The 19,326-nt window shown below is 41.4% G+C and overlaps 1 protein-coding gene across 4 annotated transcripts in view; it reads left to right on the forward strand.

Annotated features, from left to right (window-relative positions):
* The first annotated feature begins 2,628 nt into the window (after positions 1-2,628).
* pacs2 (phosphofurin acidic cluster sorting protein 2) overlaps positions 2,629-19,326 on the forward strand; it is a 130,492-nt gene continuing 113,794 nt past the window's right edge. For all 4 annotated transcript variants that reach the window (XM_088648839.1, XM_088648841.1, XM_088648840.1 and 1 more), the window contains exon 1: positions 2,629-3,012. In XM_088648839.1, the coding sequence (XP_088504965.1) occupies positions 2,894-3,012 (119 nt within the window). In that variant the 5' untranslated portion in view covers positions 2,629-2,893. The remainder of the gene's footprint in view (positions 3,013-19,326) is intronic.

The raw sequence follows: 19,326 nt of genomic DNA on the forward strand, positions 1-19,326 counted from the left end.
ACTACACTCACACTACGGCTATTTTCCCAGACGCCAATTAACTTACCAGTATGTCTTTGGACTGTGGGAGGAAACTGGAGCACTGGACCCAAGCATAGAAAGACTTCATTTCTTTTTTTTTTTGTATAACTGGTTTCATACAAGCCTTTTGCAGCCTGGTTTCCAGACATCCAATGCATGGACTGATTAACCTGAATTGTTTCACAAAGTGTACTTGCCACAGTCAAATGAATCCATTACCCATTTTTTACTGGGAGGTGCTGCTGTGGGCATCATGTGAGACATTTTGGAATGTTCAGATGTCACTATGTTTGGAGAAGCAGGCTCTTCTTCTTTATCCAGTACTCTAAACAAGGACATTGCTTGCTGTTCCCACAGCTGCAGAAACTGTGTGAAACTGGTTGTGTGGTCTGTCTGCTGCTGAAAGAATGCTGGTGCTGTGTGGGAGAGTCTGTATACTCTCCCCGGTCATCACAGGATTCTCTCCTGTCTTCTTATTGTTTCAGGAGATCACTCTGCTGCTTGGATCTGTGCTTGTGGCAGGGGATTCGGACCATTGCAGCTGATGGTGTCAAATTCTTATTGCACATTGCTGCTCAGGCGTCCTCTGGGCACCATGTATGGGAGGGTGGAGGGATGTCTTGATTCTCATTTTGTTTTGTTTTGTAAAATGTGAAACCACTATGAAACAACATACAAATATTCAAAGCCTCCACTAGTTCTTTTCTAGCATTGGAAGACCTTTGCTACTAATGTAGTGTAATTTGGGTGGGAAGAAAACAAACTTGCGATTTATGGATATCTAACCCTTCAAAAATGTGATTACAGCATCTCAAGGTAAACTAAACAAAACTTATTTACTCATTATGTCACACGGTGAAAAACTGGGTGCAGGACAACAGATGTCAGGTTAATTTTGCAATGGAATAGCCAATGGAATAGCCAATTTTCTCTGTAAGGTGGTGGATTTGTCTATCCTTGTTCCTATTGATTAAAGGTCCTTCTTGTGCAGACAGTCTTTAATAACCACAGAGTTCAGAGCTGATGTGTGATTGCGAGACACATCTAACTGGGCCTCAGAGTGAGAGGGGGGCTTTAGAACAGGGTGCGAATGCACAATGAATCGTTACACCTGGCCTTCTGCATTTAGCCAGTTGATCAATGGGCGGAGCGGTGGCTCTGTGGCTAAGGATCTGCGCCTGTGGCTGGAAGGTTGCCAGTTCGTATCCCGCGGCTGGCAGAGGAATCCTACTCTGTTGCGCCCCTCAGCAAGGCCCTTAACCCATACTGCTCCAGGCGTGTTCTATAAATGGCTGACCCCGCGCTCTAACCCCAAGCTTCTCTCCCTATCTGGGTTTCTCATGGAGAGCAAGCTGGGTTATGCGAAAAGACGAATTCCTAATACAAGAAATTATCTATGGCCAATAAAGTAATCTCATTAGCCTCCAGAAGACAGCTTTGCCCCTACCCAGAACATCAAAGGGACACTTCCATCCCCGTGAGGAAGAGTCCTAAACCCTGAAGGGGGCTTGAAATGTCCTAGTCAGGAGCACTGCATACAAGGATTTGAGTAAGAAGAATTGAGATGGAAAAAGATTGCAGTGTTGGGACTATAAAAGGGCTTGGCCACCAGGAGAGCAGGAGAGGAAAACTCCAGTATTGATTTCCTTGCTCTACTCAAAACTGGACTAAGTGTAAAACAGGGTCAAGGGGGGTCACGATCCATGCCAATGATCAACGGCGTTTATGCCACTCTGCTCAAAAAGGCTGCTTTTTGTACTACGAAATGCAGATCAAGATTAACCGCTATCTTAAAACGATATTTCAATAGAAAATCGCCATGGAATTTATTCTGTATGTAAAAATAAAAACATTTAAGGGAAATTAGTAATGTACGTGCAGTACACATTTTAAGCCACCCCTAAATCATTAGTATTATAGTCGTCTCCATCAGAAACAACAAAGACTTCGTGTGATAGTACCTGTAACGTCATTACCTCACCTTGTACCGACACTAAATTAGCTAGCACCGCCTGTAGACAGACGAATTATGTATTTTCCTAATTGCAGTACAATGCCTGTGAGCAAGAGTTCTTACTTTCAAAGGCGGCGGTTTATTTGAATGCGGCAGCGTCTATTGACCGCATTGCGATGGGCAAGCGACCTAGTGTATACAGCTTTCCATCTCGAAACGACCTTTGGAAGGTGGATAATCTATAAATTTGCTAATCTTTTTAGGGGAATTCTGCTGAATATTGAGCTGCAGCAATCGCACCGCACCGCACCGCACCACTAAGCGTTATGTGCAGCAAGCCCTTCGAACAGTTCAAAATCATTACGACTATATCATGAAGCTGCAAGATTTTATCACTTATTTAACAGCTTCCAAGAAAAGATTTTAACAAAAAGTGCACATTCAAATACATTTGCATTCAATTCTTGGAAATAAATTCATACTATGAATGATATTTCTCAAATTTATCTCAGGTAGTTTATTTTTGCTTTTAAACTTATCTAAGGCATTAACCAAGAAGAGAAACGAGCACGGCTGGGATGTTCCCGCGGCTTGCGAGCGAGTTGGTATGTACAGTATACACGCCGTGGATCACTGGGCAGATGCAATGACGTTATTTCCTGGGGGTGGCGGTGAAAGCACGGTACTGCAGACCTGTCTTCCCAAACACTGAGCTTTCGGAATTCACAAGGAAAAAAATAAAGACATGGAAACGAGCGCGGAGACGTGACGGAGAAGTGTTTTCGGATGCGGTCAGCACTATTGCACTAAGCCGAAACCCGCTGCGTGCATCTTCAAAATAAGTCTTGCTGTTCGTTCACAGATATATTTATATACAGACATTTCTTTTTGTTTCTTCTGTCGCGTGTCTGACGGACCATGGCGGAGAGAACCGGCCGGCTCAGTTTCCCCGGGAGCGGGGCTTTAAACAGACCCGTTCCGATGAACCTGTTCGCTACCTGGGAAATAGACGGGTCCTCGCCTAGTTGCATTCCCAGGTAAGAGCTGCCCTGGTGTCCGCTGGCCGTGCTACCTGCTGTTTGTTACATGCATCTGGTGTTGTTGGGTGTCTTTGCCCGAGTTGGCCAGTTGTGGGGAAACGGCACTCGCACCGGACCGCAATCAAAGAGCTGTTTCCACCTTGGAAGCTGCGAAGCTTGGAAATGTGCGTGATGGCCGTATAAAGTCAGACGGACCGCCTGTACTGGCCCGGTATGGTACGGTTCTTACTTGTGTGTGCTATTCACTAGCTTAGGTCAAAGTGAAAGCGATTGTAAGCCGTAACTTTCCAAGTGTGTGAAGCAGTCTCCAGACATTGTAGCAGTATTAAAACTGGATTGCGTATGGCATTTCTTAATTGGGTTTTCAGTGGCAATTTGTTAACACGTCGGATAGAAGTTCATTACAGTGTGTACTGAAGCTGGCGCTTTGCGGACTTTGTAAATGGAAAAAGAGGACGATTTTTAAACCGCGAAAGATGGCATTGCTTTCTGCTGAAACATCAATTCACAGACTGCGGTGCCGGTGTCACATCACTTTCTTCTGCACAACTTCGCTACAGCTTTCCTGCCTTGCAGCTCAAGGTTCAAAGACGGCGCTTGTTTGCTCTGCTTTCCAAATTAAAGCTATAAAACATTTCCACAAAACAAACGTCGCTTCCCTGTGGTTTTGATGGTCGATGTCTGACCGTGAGGTATATTATTGCTCTTGCTGTGTGTTGCAGTCTGAGCGGGTGTTCATTTACTATATCCTAACAGGTAAAAATTAATTAATATTAGAAAGTGGTACATGTACCACTTATAAATGATAATCCACTTTCTGGTCTCCGACGGTAGGTTGTTAAATATTGTTGTTTGTTGATTTTATTTCAGTAAAGTCGGTTGTTTTTCTCAAAATTATTCTGGGCATCTACTGTATCTTTGTTTTTCTCCTAGCATCCTCTTCTGAACCAAAACTTTTTTCCACGTTGTTTCAAATGTTGTTCCATCCTGTTGTTGCTTAAACGTATTTATATAGCACTGTTTTATTAAGTTTTAATAGGATTAAATCTAATAAGAAGCGGGGTGTTTATCTTTAAAAAGATTCAGTTGTAGAAATGCTATATTTTTAAAATGAACTTTTTGTATTAGTCAGAATTAACAGAATTAATTTTAAATGTAAATACTTTTAGTCGGAGATAGATATGTTCTAGGTTCACATAGGTTGTTTTTTTGCAGAAAATAAAACATGTAGCCAGCCATACTAGGGAATGCATTCAATATTTAGATTACATAATTGTACCCATATTTGTTTGAGGGACCATGGCCCATAGAGAATATTCATTGTTGCTCTGTTAGTCCTGTTTTTCTGACATTATGTTCTCAGGCACAGACTGGTGTTGTGGTCTAGTAAGGCGCATTCTTGAGTCCATAATGACATCTTGATTGCAACTTCGTAGAAAAAAACATGAACAGTTTCTAAATGTTAAGAATTCATGAAGTGGCGCTGCCTCCTGTATTTCTGCACCAAGTGGTGAAGATGGAGCTGTATGTGCTGCGTGAAGTTCCAGAAGGTTGACAGGGGGTCACTGTGCTGTAGGAGGTTCCTTCCTTAAGATGAAACTGAGGCTGTAAGAATAAGGGTCTAAACCCTGGTACCCTGGTTGAATTCCCCTTGGGAGCTTGTGAAGTCTTCCCCATTGGAAGTGATTTCTCTCTCGTCCTCCACCTGATCTGCTCAGTTATCTACTGAAGGTTAGGCGAATGTCACTGGAGGGTATCCCTTCCAATAAGTAAAGCACAGTTTAAAGGCAAATAATTACTGTTCTTATTGTGTACAGCAGCAGCCCATTAAAAACATTGTAGATGGAGTTTATGTTTTAAATTAAAATTGCACTTTAAAATATATACTGTGTTCTAACACCTCAATGTGGTGAAAAACAAGATTGTCAGATTTGAAATCTAACTGAAGAAAAATAAAATGTTGCAATGTCTTTTGCTGCTGAATGTAATGGAACAAGCCAATTATATGATGTAAATCATCTTGGATCAATATAAAACACTGAATAATACAGCTAATTCTAAACTTTACACAGAATTTCACTGTGCTCATTTGTACAACAGAATCTTGAAAGAGGTTTGTCTTTTGGTCCATCTAACTCTGTGATCTTGAACCCTGGTCCCGGACAGCCCAAGTCCAACAGGTTTTATAGGCTAACTTTAAATCCTTAATTTCTGAAGGCCTGGAACAATTTCCCTCCAATCATCTACATTGGTGCAGTGATCTGTTGTTATTTAGAGATCATTTGGATCACAACTCAAAAGACTTCAGGGACCATTTGTGTGAAAAGTGATCAGTTTCTTTAAAAAGCGCATGGTTTAGGGTAATCTATAACGATAACTGGAATGGGGCTATCCAGGACCAAATTTGGAGACCCCTGTTTAGCTGGTAAATCGATTGAACAAATTGTGTATTTAACTAAGAAACTGCAGTTAAATGCAGTACCTATTACTAGCATGTTTCTTTTTTTGCCAAAAGCTAGAAATAATATATCAAAATAATTTGTACAGTGGTATTTAAAACTGTCATTTTCTATCCATGAAAAAAGAAAGTGGTGCAATACTTTCTATAAAGGGGGTGAGTGGCTTCAAATTTTTGATCCTAGAAGAGCATGTTTCAGAAAATGATGTGAGATGGGGAAAATGAGTCCACCACAGTATATCAGAATTGAGTTAGAAAAAATGAAGCCAATTACATGAACTAATGCTAGAGGCGATAGAATCTAGACAGAAGCAACGTTCAAACATTAAAAGAGGTTGCAGAGGACTGACAGAGGTGTTGAATTCCCGCAAATGAGGATTTTATTAAGCAAACTAAAAATGATGTAATAGCTGAAGCCAAAGGCAAATTTAAATTACATCCGACTCAAAGACAGTTCAGTCCTCCAGCCCACAGCCAGTTTCTAACGTCAGTTAACTCAGCATAGCAAATAGGAGGAACGGTTAAGTCATTAACGCGTTACCTTGGCAGAAAACATCACTTAAGAGGTTGCAGATAAACTACAGGTTGAAGGGAATGTAACCACAGAATACAGGTAACAAGCAATAGGAGTCTTTACTACCCACCCTGTTGACCACTTTGAACTCTGGGGAACCGGCATCTATGGCATGAGTGTGGGCAACTTATATAATGTGCCAGTAGCCTGTTGTGCAAACAAGAAGCTCCTGTTTTCAGTTGTGTATCTTGAGTCATTACCATCACATGAAATCCAATAGGGGGCTGCAAGATGCAGGCTGACTAAACTGGGAGTTTTACTGAGGTTAATGACCACTTGTACTATGTGGAGACTACAGGTTGCATTTATTAATTTGCTTGTTTTCTTGTTTCCAGGTTACTTTCATAAAGATGAACAGGAGCAGTGGGCATTTATTTTATGTGGGGGCAATGTTGCTTTATAGATATCATAAGTTGTTAACTTGCCCATTGGCTAGCAGTTCTCCACAGTTTGTACAGATGTAATAGATATCTGAGTGAAAATTGAATGTTAAGAGCAAAGGTTGTGATTTTACGCCCACGTGAGCATGTGCAAACATTTTTGATTGTCTAAAATTTATAGCTTAGGTTGTACGTTTCAGCCTGAAAGAATGGATACACCCTGCATTCCAAGGATATTGGATGAGACTGGCCTCTACAGAGTTCCTTGCCCAATTTCCTTTTTTTACAGATTGCAGGTTGTTATGCAAAAAATTAGGTTATGCAGTGAATATTTTATTATTTGACACATACATCTGTGCAAAGCTTGATATATCCAGCCACCTGGGCTTTTATAAGAACTTTCCACTCATAAAACCAGAAATGGATCAGTTGTTTGCAATAGACAGAGTTAGTAAATCAGGCTGCGCTCTTTTCTTTGATTGTCTTTGAGTGAATGTCAAGACTTTCTCACGCCCAATAGGTGACAGGTATACCTTTCGATCAAACTGGAGTCTCTACGCTGGTGAGGTGTGCTGTACTATCAGAGTGGGAAGTTAGTTGCTCAACTTATACTTTACTGGGGGATAATGGCATATTTACTTAAATTCTAATAACTGAAGATATTTCGAAATGCAGGGAGGTCATTTTGAATGTAGTCAGATAAGGCAAGGCACATATTACTTGCATCAAATTGGAAAGGCTTGTACTTGTATCCCACTGTTAGTTTTAATAAGCAAGAGCATTGCATGCATTCTCTTTTTAAATATGCTTTAATGTAAATGGCCTTCATAATTTGTTACTGGTTTTGACAACACACATTAGTATATTGCCTTTAGTTTTGCCACACTGTGCACCTGTTGGAGGTGTCTGTAGTTTGCTGAAGGTCACGCTGCCATAAGGTTGTATTATGGTGACACAGCTCTTTCAGGATCAGAGGGAGAGAGTACTCTCATCTGTTGATTTGTACACGTGTACCTAAATACAGCTGACAGTAGGTAAATAGACAGGAGAGTCTGGAAGAAAACCCAGTCAAAACAATGCCACAGGACACGGAGGAAGTAGGTCAATTACAGTTCATATCTGGGCAACTGGGAACTGCTGACCTACATTTGAAGACTGGCGCACAGCAACAGCTCACTGACCACACAATTAGAGATCATTATATATCGTATGCCTTAGTGCCCTTCGAAGTAGCAACCGTGTTAATTACTGTTTACTGCATGTTTTTTTCTCATCAGATTGTAACAGTAATGGCTTCTTTCATTCTTTCAGCTGGTTTCTGGGCACAGCCTCAACTGGTTAGGTCCTGTAAGACTGTCCATTTCAGGTACAAATATCCACATTCTGGAGGTTACCAATTGGCTCAGCCAGTCAAGGGGCTCGCTCTGGATACAGGCTGAGCTCTATGGCCCAGGTGTCCTGTGTTTTTGGCTGAGCCCAAATTACCCTAGGGTGGCATGTCGTTTGGCTGATTGTTGCCTGGGGTAGGGATTTAGTTGGTCAGGCGACTCTCTGGCTGAATAGTGACTCCTGAGCCTGCAGGCTTGCAGTGATGTCAGCCAAGGACGGCTCCTGTAAAGCACTGTGGGTCTAGCAGTGTGGCAGTAGAGGATTTGTATGTGTGGAGGGGCATGTTTGCCTGTCTTTAACTGATTGCCATGCAGTAGTCACTGCTGCAAGATGTAAAGGGGGAGGGTACATTATATTGAAATACAAGAAATGTGCAGTTGCCTTAAGAGAATATCTATGAAATATTTCAGAACAACAGTACTGTGCAGATTAGAACAACCTCACTTCTATAGTGACATTGGAAGCACAGGGAGGCAGGGGATTGATGGACGGTGTGACAGGGAGCAGCAGGCTTTCATCCTCTTAGTCCCAGCATCTTGTGTCAGCATTCACCATGGAGTTGAGACAGGATGCAGGTAATGATTCAGGCTTTAACAACTTTCTCGCTTTAAGACATTCAATGCTTCCCATCATTCAATGGCAACGATTTCTGCAGAGTCATCTTCGAGTAATGTAGCAGAACTCGACCTGTGTGCTTGTAACAGGGGCAGAGAGTCAAGGATTCATCTTCATCACGCATTGATTTTTGTTTTCTTGCATTGTAATCCAGCAACTGCGCCAGTTGATAGGGTGGGGGGTCATTTCCAGTGTTTCAATACTAAGTTCCCTCATACAGACCAATTCCTGTTCCTTATCACATTTGCCAAACTGAAACGGCAATGGTTTGAATAGGAAATTGAAAGACACTGTGAAGTTGCCCCTAACCCTATCACCAGTGTTAACAAGCCAATGTTGGTAACTTCTCAATAAGCCAGCGCTGTATTTAGTGAGCACCATAAAGGGATTTTTCTTTTTTTAAATTGTTTGCTGGTTGGATTCATGGCACTTCTTAGGCAAACAAATTGGTAGCACTTAAAATACTTTACTGATATTTGATAACTTTGTAATATATATGCATTTTCTGCTAAATAAGGCCTGGTTTTCTTTAAGGCACTTCCCTCTCTCATTTTAGGGCTCTGAGCCAGCATGTGTACCAAGAACTACCCAAGGCCTATTCAGTCTATCACCCTTCCAGACCACTCTGAGGAATAAGTTTTGCTATAGCCAACAGTGTAATTATTTAACTGCTCATTAGTGGGATAAGAGGCAATCGGTGCTGTAAAATCATCAGTGAGTGGACACAGGCAGGGTATTGAGTAACCCTGCTCTAAATCCTGCTGTTATGAAACCCTCTTGCCAGTAGTGGCCAACCATTGCCCTGGAGAGCTGCCCCCCAGTTGGTTTTATAGGTCAGCCTTAAGACATGTTCATCTATTTGCAAAGAGTGGGAACAGTTTCCTTTTGGCCACTAAAGCAGACGATTTGTTTTTTTTTCAAGTATGTATTTTGCAGATAATTTGATATGTAAATATCGGCTTCACCCTGTAACTCCCACAGGTTGTAGTTTGGCTATTCCTGACTCTTGAACCAATTACATTTCTAAGTGATGAATCAAAATGCACGTGTTCTTTCAGGCTTTTACCAAATTGAAGTTTCATATGCAGACCTGCTAGACTCTGGGTCTTCAGGACCACCTCAGTTCTATCACAAGTTAGACTTCAACAGTCTCACATGATCATTTTATGCCAAACACAGTAATAAACAATGGCTCCATTGTTTTGACAAGGAAAACTATTAAGTAACTTGTCTTTTAATCTGTGAGATTCCCTTAATCATTGTGTTTGAGGTTGAGAAACCTCCAAAACTATCTGGTAAATGTCAGCCAAGCCAGGAGGATGGCACGTTGGCACCTCGCAGTGCTGGGGCTCTGGATTAAATTCTGGAAATGTAGTGCTATCTGTGTGGATATCTATATTGTCCCCATGTTCATGTGTTTCCTCCAACAGTCCCAAGACATGCTGGAAAGTTAATTGGCTTCTGGGGAAATTGGACCCGATGTGACTGTGTGTGTGTTTTTCTGTGTGCCCTGTGATGGACTACCCCACCTTGTACCCATAGCTTGTCTGGGATAAGCTCTGGCTTCCCCAAGACCCTGAATTGGAGGAAACGGTTAGAAAATGGACGATGAACGTCTGTCAAGATAAATACATGCCTTTAAATACTCCTTCACAGTTCTCCAGCTGGCGAGGAGAAAGCAGAAAGAGTTGCGAGAAGAAGAAATTAGCAATATTGAGTTGCACTAAAGAGCCTGCAGCCAGTACAAAAGACAATATAAGATAGAATCTCATATTATGCGAAAATTAGAAAAGCAGCCTGGGCTGTAGGGTGTTCTGATTTGTGATATCCCAAAAGAATCATGCAGAAGCTCTTTCCAAGATGGGTAGTGCTTCCCTTGGATGCAAAGAGTGTTTTTAGAGTTGTACATATTGTACAGTATGTCAATAATCAATAAAGCAGGTCTCTCTGATTCTTCCATTGTCAGGTTAAAAGTCAGAAGTCAGAAATGAAAATTCTCGATCGTTATAATGAGAAGCCAATCTGCTAGACATGTCTTTTCAGGTGCTTGTAACCAATGCGAGGTTTGTTAAGAGAATGAACTGTTATTATTTAAAGCAAAAAATAATAATTGCCATTTACTATAGTCTAAAAGTTATACTTTTTTAGAGGTAAGTTTTAACTAGCATCAAACAACATGAAGTTAAAGATTTAATTGTACAGCAGTTTTCAAGTGATAAATCTGCAGATTAGAACAAATATGAAAAGCTGTAGAGTAGTTATTTTTAATTTGTCAGTGTTCTTGATACTCTTTCCCTATAAATAATAAAAATATTAAAGGATCCACCATAGCATTGTGAATTCCTCACTGTTTTTTTAATCAGCATTTGTATTACACTCAAGCATCTGCTCAGTAGGCATTTTAGAAATGTGCAAGTGTGCAAGTTCTGATGAATGTTACAGTTGAATCAGATCCATGAGTCGCCTGCACTATGTTACAGTCAGGCAGAGCCGAGATCCTAAACTGTACATCAATCCTCACATGCTAGTGGAGAACCTAAGAGGAGAAGTAAAGTAATAAGAAAATGGGTTTATTTCCTGCGGGCTTTCGGTTTTGTGTGCACAATTGGATTGTGTGCTTTTCATCAAACACCTGTTTTGTGGATGTGGTCAGATTGCAGATTGTGCGAAAGGACAACAAAAGCTTGTGTTCATCTCTTTTCTACCCAGAGAGAGAGAGTTATGGCTGCAATTACAGCATAAGGAAGATATCAAATTCTTTGCTAACTGGACAGTATGAATTGTGAAGCTGCTCTAGAGTTGGAAAAGATTTTTTCAGTGGTATTAAAGCGAGGTTTGCATGTAAGAAGGGCAATCGCATTACAATACGGGGTTTAAATATATTGACTTGAGGAAGATTTCAGGGCTGCCAATTTCTGTACAGCAGCTAAAAAAATCAAAAGAATTAGGGGAGGTTTAATTCAGGTTTTAAGAGTGCTGAAGGAGACGAGGGGCCCCCCTGCAGCTTCCCTGACACTTGCGGGGTCATGAAGATGTCAGCTTCCAATTGGTACCAAACCACCTGTATGGAGCTATGGAGCCCGAGAGTGTTGAGAGACAAGTTGCTTGATAGTGGGCTGGTTGGAGGAGTCTGCCCGCACATCCTAACTCTCCCCGTGTGCGGTAACAGGGTTCAGCAGGAGCTGAGACCTGTAACTTTAGTTGGAATTGTGATGCAGTACTTATCGTTGTTGTATAGAACAATAGTTAGTGATTATAAACTTAACAAAATATTAGTATAGAGATTATAGGATGAATAGAGGGAGAGAGTAGAGGACTTCAACTAAGTGTTGAAGCTTGAGCAGTTTTCAGAGCGGAGAAAGGGAGCGAATGTTTGTTATAGAAATGCCATTGCCAAAGAGAATTGCTGAAGTCGATGAGATTGTATAAAATCAGCAAGACACAGGTAGTCACAGTGTGAAGAATACTCTCCTTTTAGTGTTCATTACCAATTGTCTTACTGTTTGTTGTTTGACACTTCATTATTGTTTCAAGAAGCGGTAACTTATAGCACCTTAGGCATTTTCTGAATTTAAAAGGTGAAGTGAACTGAGAGCAGACTTCTGAACTGGAGGACATGGAAATGCCTGTGGTCGCTGCTGCTTTTTTTAATGAGCGTCTTTGACATGAAAGTATAATTAAACACCAAAGACATTAACAGAACTGCAAACTTTCTTTCCCTGTGTTTTTGGGATTATTAGAAATGCATTTGTTTACCTTTTCTGTCCTTTTCTTTGGAGAGGGAGGTTTTTGTGTCTGAAACAAAACCTAAAGAACACGATGGGCTAAATGACACCCCCAAATTCTAAAAAGTATGTCATTCTAAAATGACACAAGCAAATTCTAAAAAGAACAGTACTTAACTACAGTAGCTCTCTACAGTTTCTTAAATCGGTTGCTTCAATAACTGCTATAATCAATATCTCTTATATTTTTCCGAGTGATTCGTAATGCTTTTCCCCTCAGTCGCCTAAAAGTACAGTTGCATATGAGGTAAGGTGACAGTGGCATTGCGTTTATGGACTACATTAAGACCTGTGGTGGTTCCTAGTGTGTTGAAGAGGCTTCCTGACAAGAACGAGATTAAGCGGCATGCTGAGAAAAAGATCAAAGAAAGCTGTCAGGTTTATGCTGTGCTGCCATGGGCAGCAGTATACTGTAAGGGGGGTGAGGTCTCCTGTGAGGGAGACAATTTGGTTTGTTCTTGGAGAACTGGCTTTCCCTTGGGCTGCCTGAATTTCACGATGTGGCGCTCTCTCTTTAGATTTTTCTTGGCAATCAGCCGGGCTCCACAGGGGCTGGGCAAATTAGGTCCGGGTGGCTTCAGCTGCATTAAAATTTAAATGGTAGAACTGTACGCCTACACATATTTGTGTTCTGTCTTTGTGAGGACCTTGCCTTACTGCTCGCTCTGTTCCTTTTTAATCTTCTGCACTCCACTAGACTCCAGACAAATAGTTCTGGCATTTAAAAAAAAAAAGATTAAAAACAAGATGCCATTTGGATTCTAATAAAAAGTGATTTCCACTGTGGGGACAGTCCCACATTGTTTGTTTGACTGGAGTTATCTTTGTTGAGACACTGTCTTAAAAGCCTCCCCAGTTGGGTTATAATACGAGAGCACACACATGCACAACAGACAAGAGCAGTGTTGCTGTCTATCTGCTTTATCGTTCCCTCACTTTCTCTTTCTCTCTTGCTGGCTCCTTCATCTTCCTCTGTGTTTTGATTCACATCCCGGATTAAAGAGGGTCAAGTTCAGTGTTGAAACGGGTGACTTTTTCCTTGTGTCATGACTTGACTGAGCTCAAAGCATATATATGATAAGAAGGAGACGAGAGCATTCATCTAGCCTGTTAGGTAGTTAGTAGCTCATTGACCCAAGGATCTCATCCATTCTTGAAAGAAGGCCTGGTTGTTGTCTTTAATGTGTGAAACTGTTTAGCAGGAATGAAAACTGTGAGGTCAGTTGTTATTAATAATAATTGCTTACATTTATATAGCGCTTTTCTGGACACTCCATTCAAAGTGTTTTGCAGATAATGGGGACTCCCCTCCATCACTACCAATGTGCAACATCCACCTGGATGATGCGATGAAAGCCATAGTGCGCCAGAACACTCACCACACATCAGCTATCGGTGGGGAGGAGAGCAGAGTAATGAAGCCAATTCCTAGATGGGAATTATAAGGAGGCCATGATTGGTAAGGGCCAATGAGAAATTTGGCCAGGACGCCGGGGTTAAAGCCCTACTCTTTTTGAGAAACGCCCTGGGATTTTTAATGACCACAGAGAGTCAGGATCTCGGTTTTACATCTCATCCGAAGGATGGCGCCTGTTTACAGTATAGTGTCCCTGTCACTATACTGGGGCATGAGGACCCACATGGACAGCAGGGTGAGCGCCCCCTGCTGGACCCACTAACGCCTCTTTCAGCAACAACCTTAGTTTTTCCCAGGTGGTCTCCCATCCAGTTACTGACCAGGCTCACACCTGCTTAGCTTCAGTGGGTTGCCAGTTGTGGGTTGTAGATTGATATGGCCGCTGGCCATATTGTTATTATTATCATCCTACAGTGAATTTAGTAACACTACAATGTATAGTTTGCACTATATGCTGTTACTCAGCGGGTGCTCTTTCTAAACATAAATGCTTCATTTCACCATCTCATAATTCTTTGCCACAGGGGGCGCTGTGTAGAACAGTGCTGAGCACGGTCTTTGTAGTTTTATTGGTTAGGCAACCAAGGGCACATCTGCTGGTAGGTACAGTGCCTTGCGAAAGTATTCGGCCCCCTTGAACTTTTCAACCTTTTGCCACATTTCAGGCTTCAAACATAAAGATATAAATTTTTTATTTTATGTGAAGAATCACCAACAAGTGGGACACAATTGTGAAGTGGAACGAAATCTATTGGATTTTTGAAACTTTTTTAACTAATAAAAAAATGAAAAGTGGGGCGTGCAAAATTATTCGGCCCCCTTGCGTTAATACTTTGTAGAGCCACCTTTTGCTGCGATTACAGCTGCAAGTCGCTTGGGGTATGTCTCTATCAGTTTTGCACATCGAGAGACTGAAATTCTTGCCCATTCTTCCTTGCAAAACAGCTCGAGCTCAGTGAGGTTGGATGGAGAGCGTTTGTGAACAGCAGTTTTCAGCTCTTTCCACAGATTCTCGATTGGATTCAGGTCTGGACTTTGACTTGGCCATTCAAACACCTGGATACGTTTATTTGTGAACCATTCCTTTGTAGATTTTGCTGTATGTTTGGGATCATTGTCTTGTTGGAAGATAAATCTCCGTCCCAGTTTCAGGTCTTTTGCAGACTCCAACAGGTTTTCATCCAGAATGGTCCTGTATTTGGCTGCATCCATCTTCCCCTCAATTTTAACCATCTTCCCTGTCCCTGCTGAAGAAAAGCAGGCCCAAACCATGATGCTGCCACCACCATGTTTGACAGTGGGGATGGTGTGTTGAGGGTGATGAGCTGTGTTGCTTTTACGCCAAACATATCGTTTTGCATTGTGGCCAAAAAGTTCGATTTTGGTTTCATCTGACCAGAGCACCTTCTTCCACATGTTTGGGGTGTCTCCCAGGTGGCTTGTGGCAAACTTTAGACGAGACTTTTTATGGATATCTTTGAGAAATGGCTTTCTTCTTGCCACTCTTCCATAAAGGCCAGATTTGTGCAGTGTAAGACTGATTGTTGTCCTATGGACAGACTCTCCCACCTCAGCTGTAGTTCTCTGCAGTTCATCCAGAGTGATCATGGGCCTCTTGGCTGCATCTCTGATCAGTCTTCTCCTTGTCTGAGCTGAAAGTTTAGAGGGACGGCCAGGTCTTGGTAGATTTGCAGTGGTCTGATACTCCTTCCATTTCAAGATGATCGCTTGCACAGTGCTCCTTGGGATGTTTGAAGCTTGGGAAATCTTTTTGTATCCAAATCCGGCTTTAAACTTCTCCACAACAGTATTACGGACCTGCCTGGTGTGTTCCTTGGTCTTCATGATGCTCTCTGCGCTTTCAACAGAACCTTGAGACTATCACAGAGCAGGTGCATTTATACAGAGACTTGATTACACACAGGTGGATTCTATTTATCACCATCAGTCATTTAGGACAACATTGGATCATTCAGAGATCCTCGCTGAACTTCTGGAGTGAGTTTGCTGCACTGAAAGTAAAGGGGCCGAATAATTTTGCACGCCCCACTTTTCATTTTTTTATTAGTTAAAAAAGTTTCAAAAATCCAATAGATTTCGTTCCACTTCACAATTGTGTCCCACTTGTTGGTGATTCTTCACATAAAATAAAAAATTTATATCTTTATGTTTGAAGCCTGAAATGTGGCAAAAGGTTGAAAAGTTCAAGGGGGCCGAATACTTTCGCAAGGCACTGTATTTTTTAAAATTAATCTGCTCAGTGAGAGTTGAAATACCTCTGGCAGCCCGTCTGAAGTGTCATCACCTGAAGCCCGTCATCATTAGAACAACAGCTAAGATAACCTGGCACTGTAGTCACTGTAGGACAACCGGGGAGGACGCCAAGCTATCTGGGTGTCCTTGATGCATCTGCGTACCAAAGGCCACCAACAAAAAATACAAAAGAAGTTCACCGTATGTCCAAAAGCAGAAAAACTGTTTTTTATCCTGAGACAACAAGCCATGCAAATTATTAGAATCTTATCTCAGTGTCTTCAGGCATTATGTAAATCTGCAGTTCCTGTTCTCCCACACCCCTCTCACAGTAGAATAGAGAAAGTAAACATTAATTACCAGATTCTTGGTGGGCACAGTACTGCTTATGAGCAACGTTTTTTTAGAAAAGCAAAATTAGAATTACTTCACACGGGGAGGCCTTGAACTTCCTTTAGTAAATTCTTTGAGGTAGATAATTATATACGGCACAAAATGGGCTGCACAGCACAAAAGATGTAGGTCTCTTGTGGTCATCAAAACGGAAATGTATTTTTTGCAATTTTGTATCCCATCCCATCTTGTTTTTGAAATGATGTTTTTTAAGGAATATAAGAGGTTACAAAAAAGGAGGCCCTTTAGTCAATCTGGGCCATTTGGAACTCTCTCTCATCCAGCCGTTTCTCAAAGGAAGCCCGAAGTATCGGCTTGTTCCATACTCCTACAACCCTTTGGGTAAAGAAGTGCCTCCTGTTCTCAGTTTAAAATGCACTTCAATGTAATTTCCACTTGTGCTCTCTGGGGTGTGTTTCACTGTTTATTGTGAACAATACTCAATGCTCGCGATGACATAGAAAATTGAAAATTGAAGGATCACTGTGGGAGAATGTATTGAGAATTTGGTATTTGGTGGGAAAAATTGACCAAAAGTGCTTCATGCAGGAGATAGGTGGAATTAAGTCTTCAAGTGTTGTATTAATGGTTCCAATTCAACTTAAAATATTTTTAATTAGAAAATAATATACTTCATTGCATAACTATAATGACTTGACAGCATATGTGAATGGATGTCTATGCACAACCTATACCCTATATCAGCTTTACCTTCTATTTCTATCTAAAAACATTTTGTGCAAGTGTCATAAAGTAGTTAAATGTAGGTATTTGATGTTTTTCCACAATCACTTCTAATAGGTAATAGGTTGTGTGTATATACAGTTCATGTAGAAGCTTTTCTTCACTGGCTTAACGTTATGTCTTCAATGGAATCAAAAGGGAAGGGAAATTGTAGAAGCAGTGGTACAGGTGGGATCTGAGGCAAGCAAAAAGCACTGATCAGATTTCACATCAATACCAAACATCAATATTCCTGCTTTGACCATCCAGCATCTGCTGTTAAGTTTTACAAGAAAAGAGGCCTAAATTTGCTGTCTATTGGGAGCTGTCTGTTCTGTTTCCCTGAAGACTACTTCTTGGCCCAACCCTGTCTCTCATTTAAAGCAGGTGCTTTGAGCTTTTTCTGCAGTGGATGCATTGTTCTCTTTCTTCATACACTTATAAGTCCGTCAGCCGCAAAGATTCAGCACAATGCCAGGGTAACAGACAATGATTGTATTGGCCATTTAAGGTTAATCTATGGTCGCCAGAAGCAAACTGTTTAAGAATTATTAGCTCTTGATGTCATAATGGCTTCAGGCTCTGAAACTGTAGAGAGAGCTCTGTTCAAACCTTCAAGGACATATTTTTTTTTTTACAAAGCTAGTAGAAACTTGTGCCCAGTGGCCCATGTATGTGTTTTATAAACACGGCATTCTGCGAATGGCTTGTTTATTTATTTTTTTTGTGGTCAGTGCTGATATTTTTTGCTTCAGGTCATTTCGCTGTGTTCGCTAGCACAATTGTAGTGCAGCACCTTGGAGCTTGGAGATGAAAGAGGAGGGGGCCGTAAGAAACAGATAATCAATTGACGGGACTCTGGGGTAGCAGCTGGCTCCAGTAGGCTGTCATATTTGCCCCTGTTGGTGGTGGAAGTGCTGAGATGTCGCTTTGAGCATCCCAGAAACACTCTGGCTTTGTTCAGCCTGCTGTGAGTTTGTGCCCAGAGAATTCTGAGTAGGAGAGGAAAGAACTTTCCTTTTCACGGCTTTTGTGCAATGTCTTTATTGCTTCATCTCTTCTGCCTGGCTGTGTGTGTGCGCTGTCAGTATAGCTTTTACTCTTATGTCCGGCTTTGTCCATACCCACGCGCTACAAACGCATATTGGGTAGGAGCACGGCAGCCTTGTGTGCATCAATCTGAAAGATACACCGGCAGTTAAAATATTTATTCAGTCCCAGAGAGAGCTCTTAGCAGCTGAATCAGCTTCTACTGCAGGACAGAACAGACAACCCCCAGGCAGACACACCTCTAGTCTGTGCCGTGCTCTGTAGGCGATCAATAACACTTTATCTGCACCACACAGGCAGCACGTCGCACAGCCACAGAGCAGTTCCTTGCTGTTGTTCATTTTGCCACTGTTACAGAGTCCAAAAATTATTTTTTAAAATATTCCAATGGAATGTACTCCATTGGATACCAATCAGATTTAAGGGTGTATAGTAAGACTTCACATTTAATGCTTAGGTGAAAACGCACACCTTTTCTTTCCATACATTCTGAGCACATATGTACATAGAGGTGACCAGTGACAGTATTTATTACTTGCAGACCAGTTAGACCGTTAAAGGATATAAAGAAAAAAAGAACTTGGCCTTATAGATAAACCCTAAGGTGAAAATAATGCAAATCTATTAAACTAGGCTTTGGGAATAATGCCGAAAGGTATAAACAACAAATTGCATTTGTGTCTTTCTGCATGTAATGAGAATTGCAGTTAAGCACCTTAACATTGTGTCATTTGGTCCTGAAAAATGTTTTTAACACTTAATTTACTGGAATTTCAGAAATTGGACTGTTCTCAATGTATGATTTGTTGTTTTTTTTTAAATCATTTTAAATTTCTGCTATTTTGGGGGGCAGACTCATTCTTTTTGACCTAAAGCAAAGCCTTCCTCAGGAGGAAGATAATTGTTACTGCTCTTCCCACACCAACAGACTAGGAGATGATTGTGGATAGGAACAAGTAAAGGTTTATTCCTTTAGTTAGCTGGTTTATTCCTTTAGATAGGGTCTTTGGTCACTCATCCATTTATTTTCAGTAAGTGCTTAGTTTCAGTCAGTAAAGTGTCACAGTGAGTTGGAGACTAACCTGGGCAAGACAGATTACATCCTGGACAGCCATCCATTGCTAGAGTGTGCACACTCTGGTTTATTCAAGAGGCAGTTAAGAGATGCATTTGCAGCATTTGTTTGGAGTGTGAAAGGAAACCAGGGTACCTGGAGAAGACCCAAATGGTCATAGGGAAGACCTTCCATACAAAAGGGTGGTTGTTTTGTGATT

Source organism: Lepisosteus platostomus, chromosome 10, assembly GCF_059453375.1.
Source record: "Lepisosteus platostomus isolate fLepPlt1 chromosome 10, fLepPlt1.hap1, whole genome shotgun sequence".
In the NCBI taxonomy this organism is placed as follows: Eukaryota; Metazoa; Chordata; class Actinopteri; order Semionotiformes; family Lepisosteidae; genus Lepisosteus; species Lepisosteus platostomus.